We start from the raw sequence: 20,259 nt of genomic DNA, 5'->3' as shown, positions 1-20,259 counted from the left end.
ACATGCATCCGAGTTGAAGACCTGTAGCCAGAGTGAAAGACTTCAAGTAAAAAGACATCACTATAGATCTGGCAGTGTTTTTAACCCAAATCATTGCTCTAGACGAAGTTAGCTCCCAAATTCTATTTAAGGAAACTGCCTTCTATTGAAAAAGTGGAGTATTCAGCTAGCTACGTTTTGGTGGCACTTCTTCTGAACAGAGAGTGTCAGGATTTTTGCATTTGGATGGCAGCCTATAGAGTCTGGATTTCTCCCAAGCAAAAATGAAGTTTTGCTTCTTGCCTTCCCCTGGAGCTCCACATGCCTCCAGACATAGAAGAAAATACCAAACAAACAAAAAACCCACAACAACTACTTTTTGCCTTTCTCAAGATTCAAACAGTTCTTGCCTGAGGCCTATTTGCTACCAGTATCTTTGTAGGAATACAAAGCTGAACACAGCATTCTAAACTGAAGTTGCAGAATACTCACTTGAAAATTGACCAATTGATTTGGGTGTGAAACAGCCTCTTTTTCTGAGGAAAATATCTTTTCTTCAGAAGAGAAGTCATGAAGACCCATAAAGTCCATAAACCCAGCCTAAGCCAGAGGACAAGAACAGCTTTACAGATACAATTTGTCAGAAGATGGAAGAAAAGAGAACTTTTGAAGAAATCCTACAGGAAAGCAACACAAAATTATTTCAGGCTTTCTAAGTGAGAAAGAAGCAAAGGAATATTCCTGCAGCTCCAGGTCAGGAAAAAAGTTACACACACATATATATAATTATATATATTAGGGATACATAACAAAAGGTAAAACAACAGTGTTTTCTTTGTTTTGACCAGGAAGAAAAAAAGTAATCTTCTTTTGAGGCAACAGTAAGTCCAAAAGGAAAGGAAAAAGGATTCTACCAGTTCTCCTTTAAGGACTAGTAGGCAACAGTGGACTTAATAGTTCAATAAACATGGAACTAGCAGCTGTGTACATCTATACTAACAGATTCAGCTGGGCCGAGGAAGGTTCCTAAACACACAACTATGATCCACTGTGTTCGTAAAATGTTAGAGCATTCATAGCATCCATTCCAACTAGCACTCTTCCCCAGTAACTCCTGGGAATGTGTGGCAGTCAGCATGTTCCAGGAATCCTTCCCAATAGGCAGCTTTCAGGCAGCCACCCAGTTTTACAGACTAGGACAGTTAACTAGCACAGATGTGTGCTGTTCCATGTGATCGGCTTCAGTGGCTGGGAACATTCAATTTACTAACAGAGAACTGGGCCTTTTTGTCTGTGAAATTTTATTCTTCAGTCTCTTCTGACTACATCTGCTCTTGCAGCTCTCTTTTGGCATACTTTACAAATAGCGTTTTCCACCTATCTTGAGAAAATCTCCTTCCAAATAGTGAAAATGGCAAAACAGAAAAGGTTCAATTGTGAATGCCTTTTTTGTAAAATACTGGGGTGCAAAGAAAGAGGAAGGAAGACATGTCAAAAGCTATCATCTAAAAACTGCACTGCTTGCTTGAAGATTTTGGCCTGGTGAATCTGTTTCTTTATAAGGTGCTTTGTTTAAAAGAAGCCAGTGTGCTCTAATCAGACAACTGCACAGTGAGATCAAAGGACAGGAACAATTAGTCTATATCGAGGATCACCAAGTACAAAACATATACATGCAGAGATCTTCACAAAGTAGTCTAAATTGAAGCACACAAGACTACTTCATATTTTTTCAGTTATTTATTTATCAGAATCATCTTAATGCTAGAATCAAAGTTTTCCTTCAACATTTCAACATGCCAATTTTGAAAAACTGAACTTTGGAGACAACTCCAGAGATGTGAACTCTTAAAGGGCTTAAAAGAAACTCTAGTTTTTGTACACCACCTTCTGAGACTAAGCACCAGAAATATGCTTAAACTATATGCTATGGATATATCATTTTACTCAGGTAAGTCTTCAAGAATTACTCAGCACTGTAAAATGATTACTTAATTTTGCAGCAGAAAGTTTTAGAAATGTATAACTTAAGAAACAAGAGTAAATCAATAGATTACTGCTTTTTTACAGTCTTTAAGTCTACACATAGCCCACTTAAAGCATCATCTTAACATAAAAATATGGAACACTACCTAAAACAAAGTTGTAAATGAAAGTATAATGGATATCCGTTGCTTTTCACAGATATTTTGATAAACTTTAGTAAGTGAAACATTTCAAAGGGCAAACTCACCCTTTCATTCCAAGCTAGCACAAAGCCTCCATATTACCGGAAGGTACAAAACTTGGTAAACATATTTGTTTTTTGGGGTTTTTTTTAACATTTTTTAATAAGCTGATTAATACATGTAAACCAGTATTCCATACCTACATGAAGATATCACCAGTTTTATATTCAATCCAACTCACAGAGAAGGATCTAATCTACTTCACAGAGAAGTATCTGATCTACTTCTGAGAGACATTACAAGTCAGAATTCATATTAATATGACAGGTGAAATCATATATACTTTTACTAATATATAAAAACTTGCAGTCTCAGTTCAAGCCATCTAGGCATATTCAGTGACCTTGGAGGAGCATGAAGATGGATGAAAAGTCCTGCTACAGATACGCTAGCATTTAAAAAAGAATCCATCAAAATATGGTTGCATTCATCCCACTTCTTGGGCTTCTATAATTGTTGCTGTCTGTACAGGGATCTTCATGTATTGCCAGAAATGGTTATTTATTCCTCTGGAATGGTGACACAGGCCTGAGGAACTGTGGACTATAATCACAGTATTACAATGCTTCTTCTCTATTCACATGCCTTACTGCCTACATAACCAGGTAAAACATTGCTTGTCTCCACAAACCAGGTAAGAATGAAATCAACTTCACCCACCTTTGCAAACATGAATCTTCTACTTCATTTCCTGGAAGAGCACTTCTATCAGTCCTTCTACATTACATTTCAGAGGTAGTGCAAACAAGTGGCAAGTTCACTCCAAGATACTGACCTCAAATAGGCAAGATGCACGAATATGAAAATTCTCTGTGATGTTAGTAAAGACACTGAGACAAGGTAACAGTGTTGGGTGGTGTACCAAACTTTAGGTTGGATTCTCTGTTCACACATAAAGTGGATTAAATAAGACAATGAAATAGAAGTCAGGAGTATGCAAAAAAGAAACCAGTTAGAAGAACCAGAACTAACCAGTACAAATAGAACTTAATACTATGCTTGTATCCTCAGTTTTTTAGGGGACCCTTAATAACCAATTTGTTAGGAAAACACAGGCACCAATAGATTTCCATGGGGGAGGAGGAAATCAAGAACAAATCTTTCTTCTATGTCTGGAACAAAACTGCTGCCACCTGTTCCACCTTTACAGCAAATAATGTTCAACAGCTGTCTCTATCTGCAATATACTAAAATCTAGATCTTCAAAGGTATTTAGGTACTTAACTCAGCAAAATGTCAACAGGAGTTAGATGTAAGTATCAATGAAGTGCTGGGCCTCAGAAACAAGGCTTCAGAATATCACTTGAGTTGATCAATCTATGTTGTGCTGCTTATTAGCCACTGTTGCCAGGATAACTGAAAGGTCAAAACTGCAAATGTGATGTCTCACCACCACTCATAAAAACAAATGATTGTTTCTTGCTCTCTAATCTAATCATTGTCCATAGCAGCTTATCAACAAATACGTATTTTTGAGAAGAGTGTCAAGATGAAAATCTGAGAACTGAAACATTCTCAGTTTTACGACATTTTCCAAGCTTAATTATGTTCCTTAGTACAGAAGGTTTTAACTAGACCCACTTAGAACTGCATCTAGTGACATAAAACGGCAGACAAGTATGTCCTTAAGTTGTCTTATGGAAATATCCACGCTAATAAGCATGGATGGTTGATTGCATATTAAGACATGGAAACTATTGCAAAACCTGGTGAGAGGAACACTTAGTCCCCTACGAATAACTAGGCAAAAAAACTCCATCATCAGCTCTTAGCATATCATATGTTGTTTTGACAAGCTCGCAATATACTGGCTTGGCATACCAGTTAGGCATCAAGCTAACAGAACATGTGGTCACCACTGTCTGGAATAGCATTTAATATAAAACATAGTAAAAAAACATAGATCAAGGGATGAACTGAACTGAATAGGAAACAGCAGGCTGACTAGAAACAGAGAAGTAACAGTTTTGAAGTCATAATGTCCAATTTCAGCAAGATTTATGAACAATATTTGCCTAGTTCTCGCACCCCACCTACCTGATAAAGTATTATCAACAGAATTCCTACCAAGAACTATCAAGTACTCAGGACTGGCTGTTCAGAGAGCCATCCTATGCCTCTCTCGCTATATCTTAAAACCTAACCCCAAAAGAATGTAACTGTTCAGGGATGGAGGAAGAAGTCATTTACATCTGACTGCATGATTTATAAAATAGGATGCCTCCTACAAACATTTATTCCCCTGCTTATGGATTCTACATAGGATATGCTAAGGAACTAAAGTGGTGCATGTTTAACTTGAGCCACTGTTAAGCTTGTTTAGTGCTAGGGCTGGTCAAAACTGATGAATTTAGGGTATTCTGTCTCCAGAGATAGCAAATCCAAATAAAGCTATTGATGTGTGCAGTGAAAAATTTGCACCCTAGGATGTACTAGGAATGCAAGACTTCAGATGTGATTCTTAGAAAGCTGTAAAGGGCAAGCTCCTGAACTAGAGTTGCCTGCTGCTGAGTTCAAGGGAAGAAGCTTCCTCTAGATATAAACCAGTGGTCTTCCCTCAAGAAGCAGAGGGCTAAGATTCACTTCCAAGCCCATCCTCACTCCTAACTTCACTCAAAAACCTCCCAACCCAGGCAAACAGTATCATTCCGTGAACTCAGTTTGCTACTAAAAGCACACAAAACAGGACAAAAAAAGCTGTCTGCTATACCATATGATGCATAAGACAGGAACGCTCACACTAGCAAACACCTGAGCCAGTAAGTCAACATGATATAGCACAATGCCGAGACTATATTAGCAGCTCTAAATGCAGTCTAGCCATCCTATTACTGCGTTACCCAAGAGAACCTTTACTTTTCATTCACAGACTGAATGCTCTGACACCACAGAGGCTTCTTCATTACAGCTGCTCATTTGACGACTTTAAGGGCTATAAGAAAGACTCTATATTTGTAGTGTTATGTTCATTGTAGACCTCGAGCATTCTCAGTGGACTGACCAATAATTCTGTAACTGTATAATAATTTTAATAACAGTTAAGATTGTAATTCTTAATCTGAATTTGAATTTTTTTTGTTCAAAATGAAATATTTCTCAAGTCTAAGTGAGTCTTTGCTCTTAGAAATAGGTAACAAATAAATTTCAGCCTCGCAATATAGCTGCTGGAGCTCTACTGTTCATTAAAAAGAAATGTCCTCATCACTTAATACTTTATTGAAAGTTACCTCAAAAAAACATTTTTAGAAGAGGACCACATAAATCAGGATACAAAATGAATAGAAATTACTTTTCCAAAATATTTAAACTATAGATGTGTATCTTTACGATACTTCTATTTCAGGCATTATGCAGCAACGTAATGCTTTTGAAAGTGCAAAGCTCCTCTGAATCTCCTGTTTCGATGGTCCCCTGAGCTGACAACATCTCAACTCTGCCAACACAGGAGAGGGAGACTTGGCTGCAGTGGCTGGAGCTCTGCATCCCCCCCCATCCCTGCCCTCCTGAAGAAACAAGCTGCTGTTGACTACTGCCACCCAATGCCCCTGTGAGCACCACTGAGCATTCTTATGAACAGCCAAGGAAGAATATTTTCACTACTTTTGCTGCAAAACACAAATGAAACTTCCAGACATTAAAAAAAACCTAGACAACTACTAACAGGGCTTTCTACAGGAATTCATACCTATCTCTCTTAAGAGGAAGAAAGTTACTCTCTCTTAAGAGGAAGCAAATTAAATAAAAACAGAGGCCTCTCACAATTTTCTAGTTTAGATGCTTCAGTCTGTTCCTGAGTAAGAAAAGTAGCATTCTCCACTCGGCTATACTTCCATGCCAAAACCCTGGAACAGGATTTTTGTCATTTGTTTCCTCTTAGATGAGGACTGAGGCTGAAAACTTGGAGGAGGGGGGGAAAAAAAAAAATCCCTTTTCTTTTAAATAGGCAACTTTTTAAATATGGATGCATTAATCTAACTTTAGCTGTCCAGGTTTTCACATTTCTGATCTCAAATACAGAAAGTAGAGCATTAATCTAGTCTCTTGACTTCAAGGTTATCATTCATTGAGGTCAATGACTCCATCTCTCAAAAGCAGAACTTCCACTTTCAATATAACTGTTGCCCTTCAGTAAGCAACTGTGTTCAACTCATTCCTGACTGCTTTCTCACAACTGCTGACAAAAAACTAACAGCCAGAAAGACAGCACCAACAACTCCTGCAAAGGGAGTTATCTATGTAAAAATAGTGGTTAACCCTAAAAGCATTCTTATTCATGCAAAGTGCTCATTAGCTATCTATATTTAAAACTTCCACTACTAATGAGCAACCCCATCTCATGTTATTTTCTTGGTATCTTCTGTTTATGTTAAACTTCTGTTTATCTGCCCAGCCAAGACCTGAATATCCAACAAAAACTGCCTGTAACGACACAGTCAAATATGTGAACAAGATACTGACAGACAGAATCAGTCTAATTGGAATGAAAGTCACCAACCAGAAACAAAACCAGAACCAGCCCACACGGTACTTCGGTATGGAATTAGCACATGGGCCAAACGTTTGCTCCTTTACAACCCAGTTCTGGTTTTAAGCCAACAACATACATCTCAACAACACACATCTCACAAAAGACACTCCAGGCATGCAATTGCTTAAGTGGAACCATAGATAGTACAGTCATCATTTCCACAAGAAGATACAGGTAAGTGATAAAAAGGTGATGCCCTGGTAAGTTTCTGGAATTCCCTGGTAAAACCTGAAGTAGCTCTCAACAAACTAGTTCAAAGGCGTATCAGCAGATCTGGTATAAAGTAATACAGATAAACTTCAAAATACAGAACAGCAATATCAGACACAGTTTTCTCTGACTACAGAGTAACTGTGGGGTTTTTTTGCTTTGGTTTGTTTTTTTACTACTGACACATATAAAAACATTCTTCAAAATAGCTACAGGCTCAATGAAATCAGTAGCTAAATATTAGGAATATGAGATGTGAGACACATGGCCCAATTCTAAATTTTCATTCTACTCTTACATAAAACTAACACTTGGACACTTGCAAGACTATAAACTCAACCCGATCCAAGAACTTCCCAGAAATCTTTAGTCTGCATTTGTTATATTTTAATAAGCAATGCAGCTTGGGGGCGGGGGAGGAAGGCAGGTATCTATGCAAGTACTTACTATTTCATTGTTCTTGCACTGCTCTTATTGAGTAGTGTTGGAATGGCTTCGTCTTTCTTTTCCAAACATGAACAATATTTTTTTTAAAGTTAAGAGCAATATGATAACTTCCAATGTTTTATCAAACTTGAATATACCATTTTCACATTTTATATCACTTGCGTGGTTCTCAACACCTCTGGTGCATTCAATATATTTTCATGATGAAGAGAAGAATTCGATATAACTATTATTTTGATCTGCCTTCCACATTCAAATCTACCCATGAACATGTGAAGGTGTTAACAAAATAAAGTTAATACATGATAAATTCCACCGCACAATTAAAGATTAAATAACCACCCTACACTTCTTTTTAATGATTTTACATGATCAAACCTCTGGATCAGTTTATACAGGCATAAGTATTAGACAAAAATACTATAATATTTATACACCATATATGTCTATTTAAGACAGTTACCCAGTTTCCATGCTGCCCTGAGTATGCAGAAATGTCCCAAATAATGTTGTTCAATGGTCTTGTGGGAGATACAAATCAGGAAGAGATATCTGTTGTGTTTTAATATAAAGTGCATCATCATCAAAAAGCAGTTCAGAACATGCAGACTCTTTTTCCTTCCCTTCTGCTTTCAAGAACAATACTTCAACAATAACTGTTACCAGTTAATCTCCTCTGAGAGGATCAGCATGTGGTGTTAAGGAATGGATCCTTCTGGAACTTGTACTTTTGGTTTAGTACATCTATACTGGTCCCTTATACTCTCAACTGAGATATGAGTACTTTTCTTACAAAGGTTAAGAAAAGACAAGAAGCTTTAAGCTCTTCAAAAGCTTAAAGACCGGACAACTAATTATTTTTAGTTACATATTCCTAGGCTGCAGCTAACTAGAAAAATCAAAGCCAAAACCAGAAAGTTTTTTGTTATAAAACCAAACCATTTTTATAAGGTAGACTCCATAAAGAGGAGGAAAAAAAGTAACAACCAACCACACAGTTATACTCTAACTGGTGCACGACAAGATGTACCAATCACTTTGAAAACAAACTTTTAAACACAAGATGAAGCCTTGCTTGTAAGTACACAGCACAATCCTAAATTTGATGCTGCTATACCATAAAAAGTAGACACTTGCTAGTATGATTATCAGCATAACAACTACAGCCATAATGGTAGTAATAGCATAGGAACTTAATGGTTCCTTCCTTTCACAAAATGTCCTGGAGAGACTGACTTCCAAAGTCAAAGAAGTAAAAAAAGAAAAATTCACATTCTGAAAATATTTTACCACAAACCACATTCTAAGGCATTAACTTCATTATCACAACATGCGTTTGTAATACACAAGCATGTCTGAAATATAAATTTAGCTTTTCCTATAATGAGCTGAACCCCCGGCTTTGCTTTTTGCAGAGTGTTTCACAGAAAAGCAGTATAGGTCCTATAAAATCGACAAGTTAACAAGATTGACAAAAAGCCATTACTGAAAACCTTTCAGTCCTCCAAACAGTACCTTAAAGTGCCTTTCTCTATATGTGTCCTACATATCATACGTGCTAAGAACAGGGCAAAAAGAGAAGTCAGACATGCTGCAAATTTGTTATCCTGGTTAGTCAAATTGGAAAATAAGATTCAGTATCACCACTTCTTCATATTTTCACTTCTGTTTTAAAGCAATGGACCTTAATACATTTCTGTGTTTTCAGCTTAAGTGGTGATCTAAAATTCAAGTATTCCAAGACAGAAAAAGTGAAAAAAATCCTCTTCCTCAAGAGGACTGTTTCCCCCAGTTATGGTGTGGTTAATTTTAGGGTTTTAGAGTATGCTGGTTTCCAGTGAAATGAAGTGATGCCCATTATAACAGAGAATTTATTTACCCTATAGAATCTTTCATCCTTTAGCCAAAGGTAGCTTAGGCATTACCAGGCACCTCTGATCAGTCACCCAGACCAGTCACCCTCAGAAGCCAAGCCTTGTTGAAAATGCAGAACAACCATCCTCAGTAACCACAAAACCTTTCAATTTCTGGCCTGAGCTCTCAACCAGCTACTTTGAACTTGAGAAAGATATCAGCAGAGTCATCATATGACTCTTGCTGTTACTGCATTACAAAATAATTACAGTACATTTTTTCGTTTTAAGGAATGCAAATCATGTTTATTCTCAGAACCTCAGTATACTAGTATTTACTCTCCTAATAAACAGAAAACTGCAAATAAGTCTTACTTGTCTAACTTCCAACTTGTATGACACGTCAGAAGCCTGAAAGTCTTTGCCAAGGTACCACTGTTTTTCACTCTGTATTTATTGTGGGACTTCTAAATAAAGAATTTGGGCTTTAGAAGATAAGAGTTACTACTTAAAATTCAAAATCTTGTATACATTTCTGTTCTTTAAGCTTGTAATTCTACAAGTTCAACCATCATCAGAAATGCTGACCAAAACTGAGAGTGCTTAAATTTTAAATGTTATCAATTGCCATGACTGCCTACTAGACAGAGCTCCACAAATTTGACGGGACATTGAAAGATTCAATTTTGAGACTTCAAATGCTATTCCTCTAGATTTATAGATTTAAAACAAATGAAATACCCCTTTGGAATATTTTTTCTTTCTCCTCTTCTTTGCCCCACCTAATTTTAGAATTTTTTAGACCCAGTTTTACTTGAGCTATCAACATACAACTTACAAACATTCAACTGAAATGAACGAATGTTTAGTTTTCACAGAATGAAATATCCACTTACAGCATCTTGGCCTTAATCCAACATACTCCATGTAAATATACCCTCTAAAGCTGTTTATGCATGAACAGCTGATGCAACTGAAAACTGTCAATCAGGAGATGATCTGTATGCATAGGTAAATCTATCTAGCTTTTTTCCCAGCCCCAAGGATTCATGGGTTTTAAAGCTGAACAAGCAAACGGAATATGTGTCTTGCATGTACTTCGCTGTTACAGGCCTCAAAATGTAAATCAGAGAACTGTTCACTGCTTAAATAAGGGCATTTGGGTATAAAGGACTACACCAACCCTCCTGTACAACCTAAATTTTATTCTACTTCTGCTGATCATGATTTTTCATGTCAAAATATTAACCATATTTCCAGCAAAACAGTATCACTAAAAATAAGTTATTTAATCTGCAAATATACTTGGCACTCGCAGTATTTTGATTAGCAAAAAATGGAAGAACTTCCTAAAACATCAGTTTTAAGAACGGCTAGTGACTTTCAAAGATGTTCAAAGATCCTATCTTCAGTTCTGGAGAAATCTTACAGTAACTGGACATAAGTATGCGATAAGGCATAATGAACTCTTAGCTATTAATTTGTTATGCTCTTCTGCAGATGGATCCATAACATTTCTTTAAAAGAAGGTTAATGAATGATTGAAATAGTGTGTCACTAAACAGGTGACATACATCTGTGGGCAAGTGGGGGGCATTAAAAGGGGGTAATAACAAACAAGAGAAGACTAAAAGCAGTACATTTAGTTAGCATCTTTAAAAGCAAACCCTTTTTGCATAAAACTTTGGAAACAATATTTCCATTCAGGGAAACCACTTTCTTCTTGGAGAGTTGCAAAAGAGTTTCAAAGGGCAAAGAAAGATTTCAAAATTCCACAGGTTCTTAAATATTCTACTAAAGTTGGAACGACATAATTTTGGGGGTACAGAGAATGGAATAGAAACAAAAAGTAGATCAGGAACATCAAAGATTTTCCCTTCTAAAAGCCCTTGAAATTAAGATCACCTGTATGCATCGTCTTCTTTCAAGTCTCATATCATCCTGCGGGGGTGTGGGGGACGGGGGGAGTCCAGCAGCAAACAACACTGCAAAATGAAGAAAAAAAGAAGTAAATGTAAATACAAACTAATAACATACCTAAAAAAATGTAAAACTCCATTCTAATAGATCCACATAGTGCTTACTTCAACCCTAGCTCTCAGGTATAACCACAGAGCTAAACCAAGGAAGTTCCAACAGAAAATGAAGGTCTCCAACAGTAGAAGTAGAGACAGACATTACAAAGACTATCTTTCACTGACATCTATTGTTAAAAAAAACTACCAAAGTGTCGAAATTTCAGGGATTAACTTAAATTTCAACTGGTCATTGAACAGTTCTGAAAATTAAAGTAATCCAAAAAAAGCTCTTCTCAAACCTGCAAAAGTGAAACTATTGAGTTACCCATCTTTGCAAAGCCCTTAAATATGTGGATTTTTACAGAAACTCAGGACAATATTTATAAAACACAACTGAACTTCTGTGGGATTTTACCAAATCAACAAACTATAGAACTATAAGTGCACATAAATCCATAAATGTACAGGTCCATTGTTTCCTTATATCTCACATGAAATTGAATTAGGTTCACCTTACAGCAAATTAAAATATGCTCAGAACAATAAAATTATAACTTTCTACAAGACAAAGGGATACAAAGACATGAGTTGCTAGGAAGCAATCTCTCACAAAAGTAAAAAAGAACAGTGGGATTATGCCAAAAAAAAAAAACCAAAACAAAAAAAAAAAACAACCCACACCCAAAACACAACACCCAACAACTAACAAACCCCTGGTCAAAGTATTTTTCAAGTAGTTGCCTTTTACTTGTTCTCCAATGAAATATCATTGGTAGTCTACAACCTATGTAAATATCAAAACCATTTACAAATTACTGAGAATTTTAGAGAACCTCTGCAAATTACCCAACAGCTCCAAGTGAAGAGTATAGATTATTACTATTTAAACACCTTCTGATATATGTAACTCCAAGAAAGAGTGTCTAGCCTAAAATGCACTTAGATAGTGCGATCTGAGCAGAAAACGTTGCAGTTCATTCATTCATCAACAATGACTGTTTAAGCACTGCATATACCCTAAGCCCAGATAGCTTTTCTGCCACCACACTGGCTTCTTCCTTGTGCCATGGAAATGTCACACACACACACAGACACACAAGAGGGTGGCGGGAAGACAATGAAGAATTACTTCTGTGATACGTATAGGAGTGTATGTTGCAGTGGTTCTACTGTTGTTTTATGAGCAGGTGAATTCATGCTGTCATGCCTCCAAAAGATGGAGGGGGCAAACAAAAAATGGACATCCCACATCATGAATCAACAGCCTTACTTTTCCACTACTGAACTTCCACAGAGACCTAGAATGTCACTGCCACATCCACAGTAGCCATGAACTTGGCAAGGCTGATGAGTACTGCCTAAGGCTACACAAGATCCTACAAACTCGGCACTCTTGTGCCTAAATCACTTCAATTTCGATAAAAGATTCAGTCTGGTACGTATTGTAGGTGTATAAATTGCACAGACACAGTGTCTTGCACTGAGCTTAGTCCCACTAAACTCAGCAGAGGCAGTCACTTGTGTTCAAGAACAAGAAAAAAGGAAGGAAGAGCAAACTCTTCTCTTCTTTACACTAAACAGTCCCTGGATTTAAACAAACAACAGAAGCCCTGGAGTACCAGATATGTCCAGCCTACATGGGTACCTTAAGGCTACAGAGCTATAATCCCATTATTGAAAGCTCTCTCTGGCCAAGATACTGGAATTTAAAAAAAAGTAGCTATGGACACTAAGATTATAGAAAGTGTTTTCCAGTAGTAGCTGCAAGGACTGAAGACATCACTCTCTTATCTTTACCACCTTATAGCTCAAATTCAGCAAGGATCACCTCTCATTTTCATCAGCACAAGGCCAATTTCAATACTAAGCCAGCTTAGTTCAGACTGTCAACAAACATAGTTTGAGCAAAGCTAGCTGATTTTCAGCCAAAACAGATTGTAGAGTGTTCATACATTGTCTTCTGCCAGTTCTACAATGGGAATGGTAAGCTCCAAAAGCAGCACATTAGCACATCTCCGGCGCTTTACAACAGCCTAATGCATCAAACTGACTGCAACGCTAGCAACATACAGCACCATCGTGGGCAACAGCCTGCCAACTCTATTCCAAACCATAAGAAGAGGAAATCAGTTGATAAGAACATACTATCTAATAAACACAGAGACTACCAAGTTACAGCTACAGAACTTGAAATCACAGAGCTGATTTTGTAAAAGCAGTAAAGCAACTTCATATATACGGGAAGCTATGCTTTTTGCTGACTGGAAATTAATCTAGACTATTTTAAGATCACTTATAATACTAACTCTGAAAACGTATTTATCTTGCAAAGAATTCACAAAGGTGTAAGAAAGGAGAAACCAAACTGGAAAGGTAACAGACCTGAATTATTTTAGAAGTTGACGTTAGAGCTACCAACAAGAAGGAAGAGTTGCTGATCTAACTATAAAGTCATTAACAGTTTATTAACAGGGAATCAATACATCCACCCACTTCATAGCTAACCAGCAAAACATATCCATAACAAACTAATGTGTTTCTCCAGTCTCCTTATGACTCTCCAACAATTACCACATTCTGAAGAACTGCACAGCTACCATGGAATTAAGAGCCAGAGTGGAAAGACAGGTGTCTGTTGTAGCACTGTATTCTAAGAAGGGATCCACAACATAAAAAGTAATTTTAAAAAATTAGCAGAGAACAAACACAATGAGTTACTGTGATGGTAACAGTATCACAAATACACAATGTAAAAGGGTAACATTTTAAAACTTTTTTTTTTAAATAGATACAACCAAATCACACATAATAGCTGCAGGGGCAACATAATAAACAGGGTAACTGAGTGTCTTCTGTTGTGCCTCTGCATTGCCAAGTTCTTAAAACCAAAAGGCCTTTTTAAACAGCCTGTACAAGGGCTTCCTGGTTTAGATAATAAATTGGGTGATAAGAGGAGGCAAGAACAAATCCCACTCATCACACAGTCTGTAAGATCATTACTAGAAGAATCCCCTTTGTAACAACACTTACTGGGATTCAAGAACTCAGTTTGATCTACTTACTGGTATAGAACAGAAGTGAATTGGAAATAGAGGAGTAGAGGGAAGAAGAGACAACAAGAAAGGTGTTGAAAGGCAAGTTATTGGAAGTGGTATAGAAAACAAAAGAATAAAAGCTGAAGTCTTTCATTTAAACAAAGAGAACAGTTCTCAGAAATCAACTGTGTATGAAGCTACCATGCTAAAACTTTACTTCATGCTTTTATTTCCTATTTTAATTACTGTTGCTTTCTACTCTTCATCTTTCCTACCCACAGAATGCTCCTCTGATCTCCTCAAAACACAGATAATGGGATTACCTATCCAAAGCCACTCCACATTCATGAATAATTTCAAGTGTAGTGTTCAGCTTTACTACAAAATGTTTAGTTAAATAAGCCAAAGATGCTGAGCACATTTTATCCCAGGTTATACTCCACCATATTATAAAGATGGTGACTATGAAAGACATAAAGCTTTCATGTGTGTCTGACTTTTCCTTACACCATAAACCTAGTCTGCCTGTTAGCCTCTTTGAGGACTAATGTTTTATTCCACTGTATTCCTTAAGAGCATCCACTCCTTCCTTCAAAACACTCACTACCCAACTTATGTCAATAGGTTCACTATACATCACAGTTGGTTTCAGAGCAATCACACTTCTAAAAACCTGAAAGTTAAAGTGCAAAAACCATTACTAACATCTCTCTGAAGAATTTTCATCATCCTCCCCCATTTCTCTTTTTTGTGTTTGCCTGGCTATCTATCAGATTGTGCGTTTTTGCAAATGGGGACAATTTTATTACATATGAGTACAGTAGGAAGCCAGTTCAGCTGAACTAGATGCAGCAGAGCAGTAACACTAATTTTTTTTTTAACTATATTATTTCATAAACTTAAGAATGTACATAAGTCATATAATACGTTGCATATTTAGTTTATATAATAGATATCAATTTAAAGCATCTAGAGTTAAAAGATTCTATCCAATGCAAGTTTGCAAAGTGTTAAAGGCAACTATCATAAACACTTTTAAAGAAAGGCCACATTTTCACTACAATTTTACTTTAATTTTAAGCACATATGAAGAATTCTTTCCATGACAAAGTAAAATAAGAGTTTTCAGAATATCAACAGTAGCACACGCAAGAGCTTGAATTAAAAGAAAAGTCTGCTGGGGAGGGTTTTACTTTTTACATTTTACTCATTAAAACACTTTGTATATAGATTTATTTTTCTTATTCAGCATCACTGTATTATAAGATTCAATATTGCACCTGTAGTAAAAAATTGAAAGATTTTGCAAACTAATAACAACAAAGTTCTGGAAGCTCTTCCTCTGTGAGAAGGTTATTTTGTAATTTCTAAAGTCATACTCATGAAGTACCAGAGAAATCTCTGCATATCTCATGACTACACACACTGTTGTCAGAGATGAACATAATTCAGGTCACTGACCTTCAGTAAATGCAGGCAGGCCTGTTGCTAGCAACATAAAATGTAAATACTTAGTTAGAAGCAAAAACATTTATTTTATTTACTAGAAAAATTATCCTGACATATACACCATTAAATTGATATTATTAACATACTGGAATATAATGGATCTAGACATATATAAATCTACACAATAGCAATTTCTTAAGCTGTTGTTACTCTGCATCTCAACAGAGTAACTCTTGAAACCACACACAATCAATGATGTTGCTTGACATAACGCGTAGAGGGCAAAAGATTCACCAAATACACCAGATTTGCTGTATTATTTAAAATCATGCATAATAAAATGTGAAGTACAACCAATACTACTGGAATTTAAAATAAATAAATCAGTCTCATAGGGTACTAGCAATTGTTAACTTCCAGGACTAGTTCCCAGAGAAACACAATTGAGGAATTCCAAAGCCATTGTTCTTACAGCATCTAGCACATACAGTGTCTTTTCTTACTAGGTAAAATCCCATGTGTTTAGATGTACAAATTAACATACATCTGAAAATCAGCAAATACGTGTGTGTGTGTTTGGTTCTGTTCTACTTAGGACCAACAGATGTGATGTTTTATGTAAGAATAATTCACAAGAAAAGAAAAAAAAAAATCAGACTACTTCATATATCCAATGTACAAAGCAGAACTCAGTACAACATCTCAGGTTCACCCACAAAATCACATACATAAAACTAAAAGCAGATATGGTTTCAGCATGAAAACTCAATATATCCCTCCACTATTACAGACACCTGCATGTTTCTACACCTAACAGCCAATATACTAAGCAAAATACAAGTAATTCATGATCAGCATCACATTTAGCATGTTCCCAAAGAAGTCATAGATCCCTGTCTCCAGGTTTAAGTGCTTTGGTATTACAGAAAACCTATTACCTGAATGTTTTCACTGAAATAGTCAGCAACTACATTAAGACTATCTTTAGGTTTTAAATTCCATAATTTAATAAGAAAAAACAACATAACTCTCTTCAGTTTAGTTTGTGTATTCAACAGAACTATGAGCACAGTCACCTTCATATGTCAGTTTACCCCACGGTTAAGAAAGGGAATGTTAAAATTTTGGGAAGCGGGCATTTTTGTACATGACTCGTTTTCAAGTTAGGGTGAAAAGACAACAACTACCAAAACTGAGTTTATACTAGACTTCACCAATACACCATCCATCCTAAGAGCCTGTATTACGCTTTGTAATCCCAATGAGTTTTAAATGCACACTGCTAAACTAGAAGACTATGCTAGTTTCTAGATTAATATTTGTGAGATGCTTATGAAACAACTGCATCTAAAACAAAACACACTATCATCATTTTTCTTGTACACTGAAAATAATTTTCAGTGTTCCAAAAAGCACTAGTTCCTCTAAAAAGAATATATTGTGAATGACTAGTTTCACTCTTATGCTAAATTTACAACATGTGATGTAAGAACCCATCCTTTAAGTGTGAAAGCATGTACAAGCAGCTTTACTGAAATCACAAAGTTTCTCATCCAAATTCAAACCTGGCAAAGGCAGAACTACAGTTGCAGTTGAGCAAGAATTTTTCAGCAGCGGTACTGCTTAAGCAGCCTGTATCCTTTCTACTACTACCTGCTTGGCTGAGACAGTGCTACTATTACAGGGTCCCTCAGCAAACTGCATTGGGGAACTGACCCAGGTGGAAAAACAGGGAGCAGAAGAAAAAAAAAAAAAAAAAAAAAAAAAGACTGCTATTTTTTATCCCATATCAGTTCTCTAATCTGGTCCACTACAGATGCACAGCAGCCTATAAGCAGAAACAAACAGCTGGGACAAAAAGGGGCTTCTTTGGCCAGTATTGATGTCAAAACACTAAATATCAAAGTGCACCTAATTTTATCATAGAAGGATCTACAATGGTGTCACGCCACTATTAATTCAGTAAGACTTCAGAGTGCAATCTGAATCTCTGAAATATACAATTTATAACAAACAGTTTTTTGAACCCATCCTTTTTATAAAAAGAAATGCATAACTTCTAAAAAGTGTACTGCTTTCCTTGTATATGAAGGAACTGAATAGTGTAAAACTTATACTTGACCCATACAGCCAAACAACTTGAGATTTGTTTTTTAAATACTTATTTGTTCATGTGAACCCCAGAATAAAGCCTATAGTTTTAGGAAGAATTAAACTGGAGGGGGGGGAGAAGAGAAAAAAAACCCACACTAATGCCAATATAAAAGTTCAAATACTTCAGATTGTTTAGATAATTTGCATACACTTCTTTTCTTACTCATTGACTAAAAATACTAATTTTAGAAGGACAAACTTAAAATATTTTTCAGTATACTGACCATATAAGGAACCACAAATTAAAGGGGGGAGCAGTTATTTTTTCCACCCATGTAACACTGTCAAGCAAAACAGATGTGGTTACGTTTTAACTGTTTTGAAATGACAAAGTCACGCCTCTGTATTTATATTCCCCTCCCTCATGCAAAAGAAGCAAAGAGATGCTACAGCAGGAGTTGCCCATCTCCTGCAATATCAGCTAAAACACTCACAACTGTTGGATGGCACTGAACTCTTATAACCAAGCACTTCCTTCTGTACTGTTTAATAGCCTCACTAGGTATAAATGCGATTACTAAGGAGTCCCATTTACATGATCCTTGAAAATAATTCCACCTCATATTCACATAAGCATGAAGACAACAGAATTCCAGGAAAGGGAAGCATATTTATGAAATCCAGATATTTTTGAATTATTTCTATGTCCTCTTACAAAAAGAGATGTATGCAACAATCTAATTCTTTTTCATGTTAACACACACGCCCTACCTATGACTTCCCTAAAAGGTGACATCGGATAAGCAACTATGTAATTTTTATTTTTTTTAAGAGACAGAGCCATTTTAGTTAGTATGTTAAACATGAACTAAACAGTAGCATGCAAATAAAGTCATATTTCAAGTAGAATATCCATGAGGGCTGTAAACTAGTTTATCCAGAGTAATTTGCTCTCACAGTTCTGAAATACTTTTCAGAGCTGAGATTTTTCTATAGATGTCCTCAAAAAGATTGATCATTTCATTTACAAAAACTGTTTCTGTTCCTTGTGGTTGGGAAAAGAACTTTAAAAATGCAAAGCAAAACATATGCCACTATATGTTTGCATTCATCAGTTTAGAACTTTAGACCTAAAAAGTCTCAAGAGAGTACACCTTCTAACTTCTCCCTCATTTTTTTCAGCCATAAAGCAAGCAAGCAAACAAAGAATTAAAGGTATGTCTAAAATTGCCACAGAAAGTGGCCAAACATCACTCAATTTACAGGTCTTTACTACAATCTTGATATTACCACAGCTTACTATTCTTCCAATTTAGCGGTCACTAACTACTACTTCAATTCTTTGTTGTACCCGTTATTTACAAAACAGACTCTCTACTTCTCAGAGACCTGGCAAGAGAAGGTACTCAGATGCAACTACTTCAACTTTTTAATCCTAGATTAGAGTTGGGACAGCACTCGCAGTGCTCTCCACATAATCAATGCATACTGAAATGATTTTACCTCTCAAAAATTGCAAGAGCTCAGACCCACATTATACATACACATAGATACACACACACATGCACGCTACATATATAAAGGAGGTAAGGGCAGTTGTTCTTCCTTGCAAATGCAGACTATTTTAACTGCAATGCCTTTATACTGATGAAAACATAAAATCTTATCTTTCAACAGGCGAAGACAACGGTTTCTGTCCAAAAGTTTGCTAAAACAGCTATTAAAAAAAAAAAAGAGGAAAAAAAAGAGGAATTCCAAGAAATGGAAGAAAATAAATGGGCATCTGAATGGTATAGTATTTTCAGAGCTACCAGTGTTTTAAACAAAATGTTATGACACTTTCAAGAGACTTCAGCTTTCTAAGTGACCCATCCTTACCAAATTCAGATGTTACTGGGTTTTACATCATTACTGTTTCCTTGTTTTAACTGTTTGCTTTTTCTTTTCCCCTTTTAATTCTGCCCTGAAGCATGACAAATTCCATGTCATGCTGCAATGTACATGTAACAGGAACCAGAAATTAGTAAACTCACAGGTCATCATCATGTTTCAGTAAACATTACTGTAACAGAATTGATCAAAACCAGAGAAAATGTAAAATCTTACTCAGACCACAACAAACTCCATTACAAAAATACTTTATATACTTATACAGATTCCTGGGAAACGATATGTAGAGCTGCTATCGTATGTCTAAACTAAATAAGACTACTTCTTCATTTTAACTTTGGCAGCAGATAGTTCCAATGTTACTTTCAAAGACTATCTAAAGGTACATATTTCAAGTACATTTGTAACAACTTAGATGTTTGTTGCCCTGATACAGTAGTACCTTTAATCTTGAAGGCTTCCAAAATATTTTAATACATAGAGATATGCACACCTATAGTCTTCCAAATTAAAAACCAAAACAACCAA

The 20,259-nt window shown here is 36.2% G+C and overlaps 1 protein-coding gene across 1 annotated transcript in view; it reads right to left on the bottom strand.

Annotated features, from left to right (window-relative positions):
* Window positions 1-20,259, bottom strand: part of DYRK1A (dual specificity tyrosine phosphorylation regulated kinase 1A) — an 85,810-nt gene that overhangs the window by 45,902 nt on the left and 19,649 nt on the right. The window contains exon 2 of the mRNA XM_072846629.1: window positions 11,151-11,230. Coding sequence (XP_072702730.1) covers window positions 11,151-11,160 — 10 coding nt within the window. The 5' untranslated portion in view covers window positions 11,161-11,230. The remainder of the gene's footprint in view (window positions 1-11,150; window positions 11,231-20,259) is intronic.

This window comes from Ciconia boyciana, chromosome 1, assembly GCF_034638445.1.
Source record: "Ciconia boyciana chromosome 1, ASM3463844v1, whole genome shotgun sequence".
In the NCBI taxonomy this organism is placed as follows: domain Eukaryota; kingdom Metazoa; phylum Chordata; class Aves; order Ciconiiformes; family Ciconiidae; genus Ciconia; species Ciconia boyciana.
The sequence above is the reverse complement of the archived record's forward strand: the minus strand, read 5'-3'. Positions and strand labels throughout refer to the sequence as shown.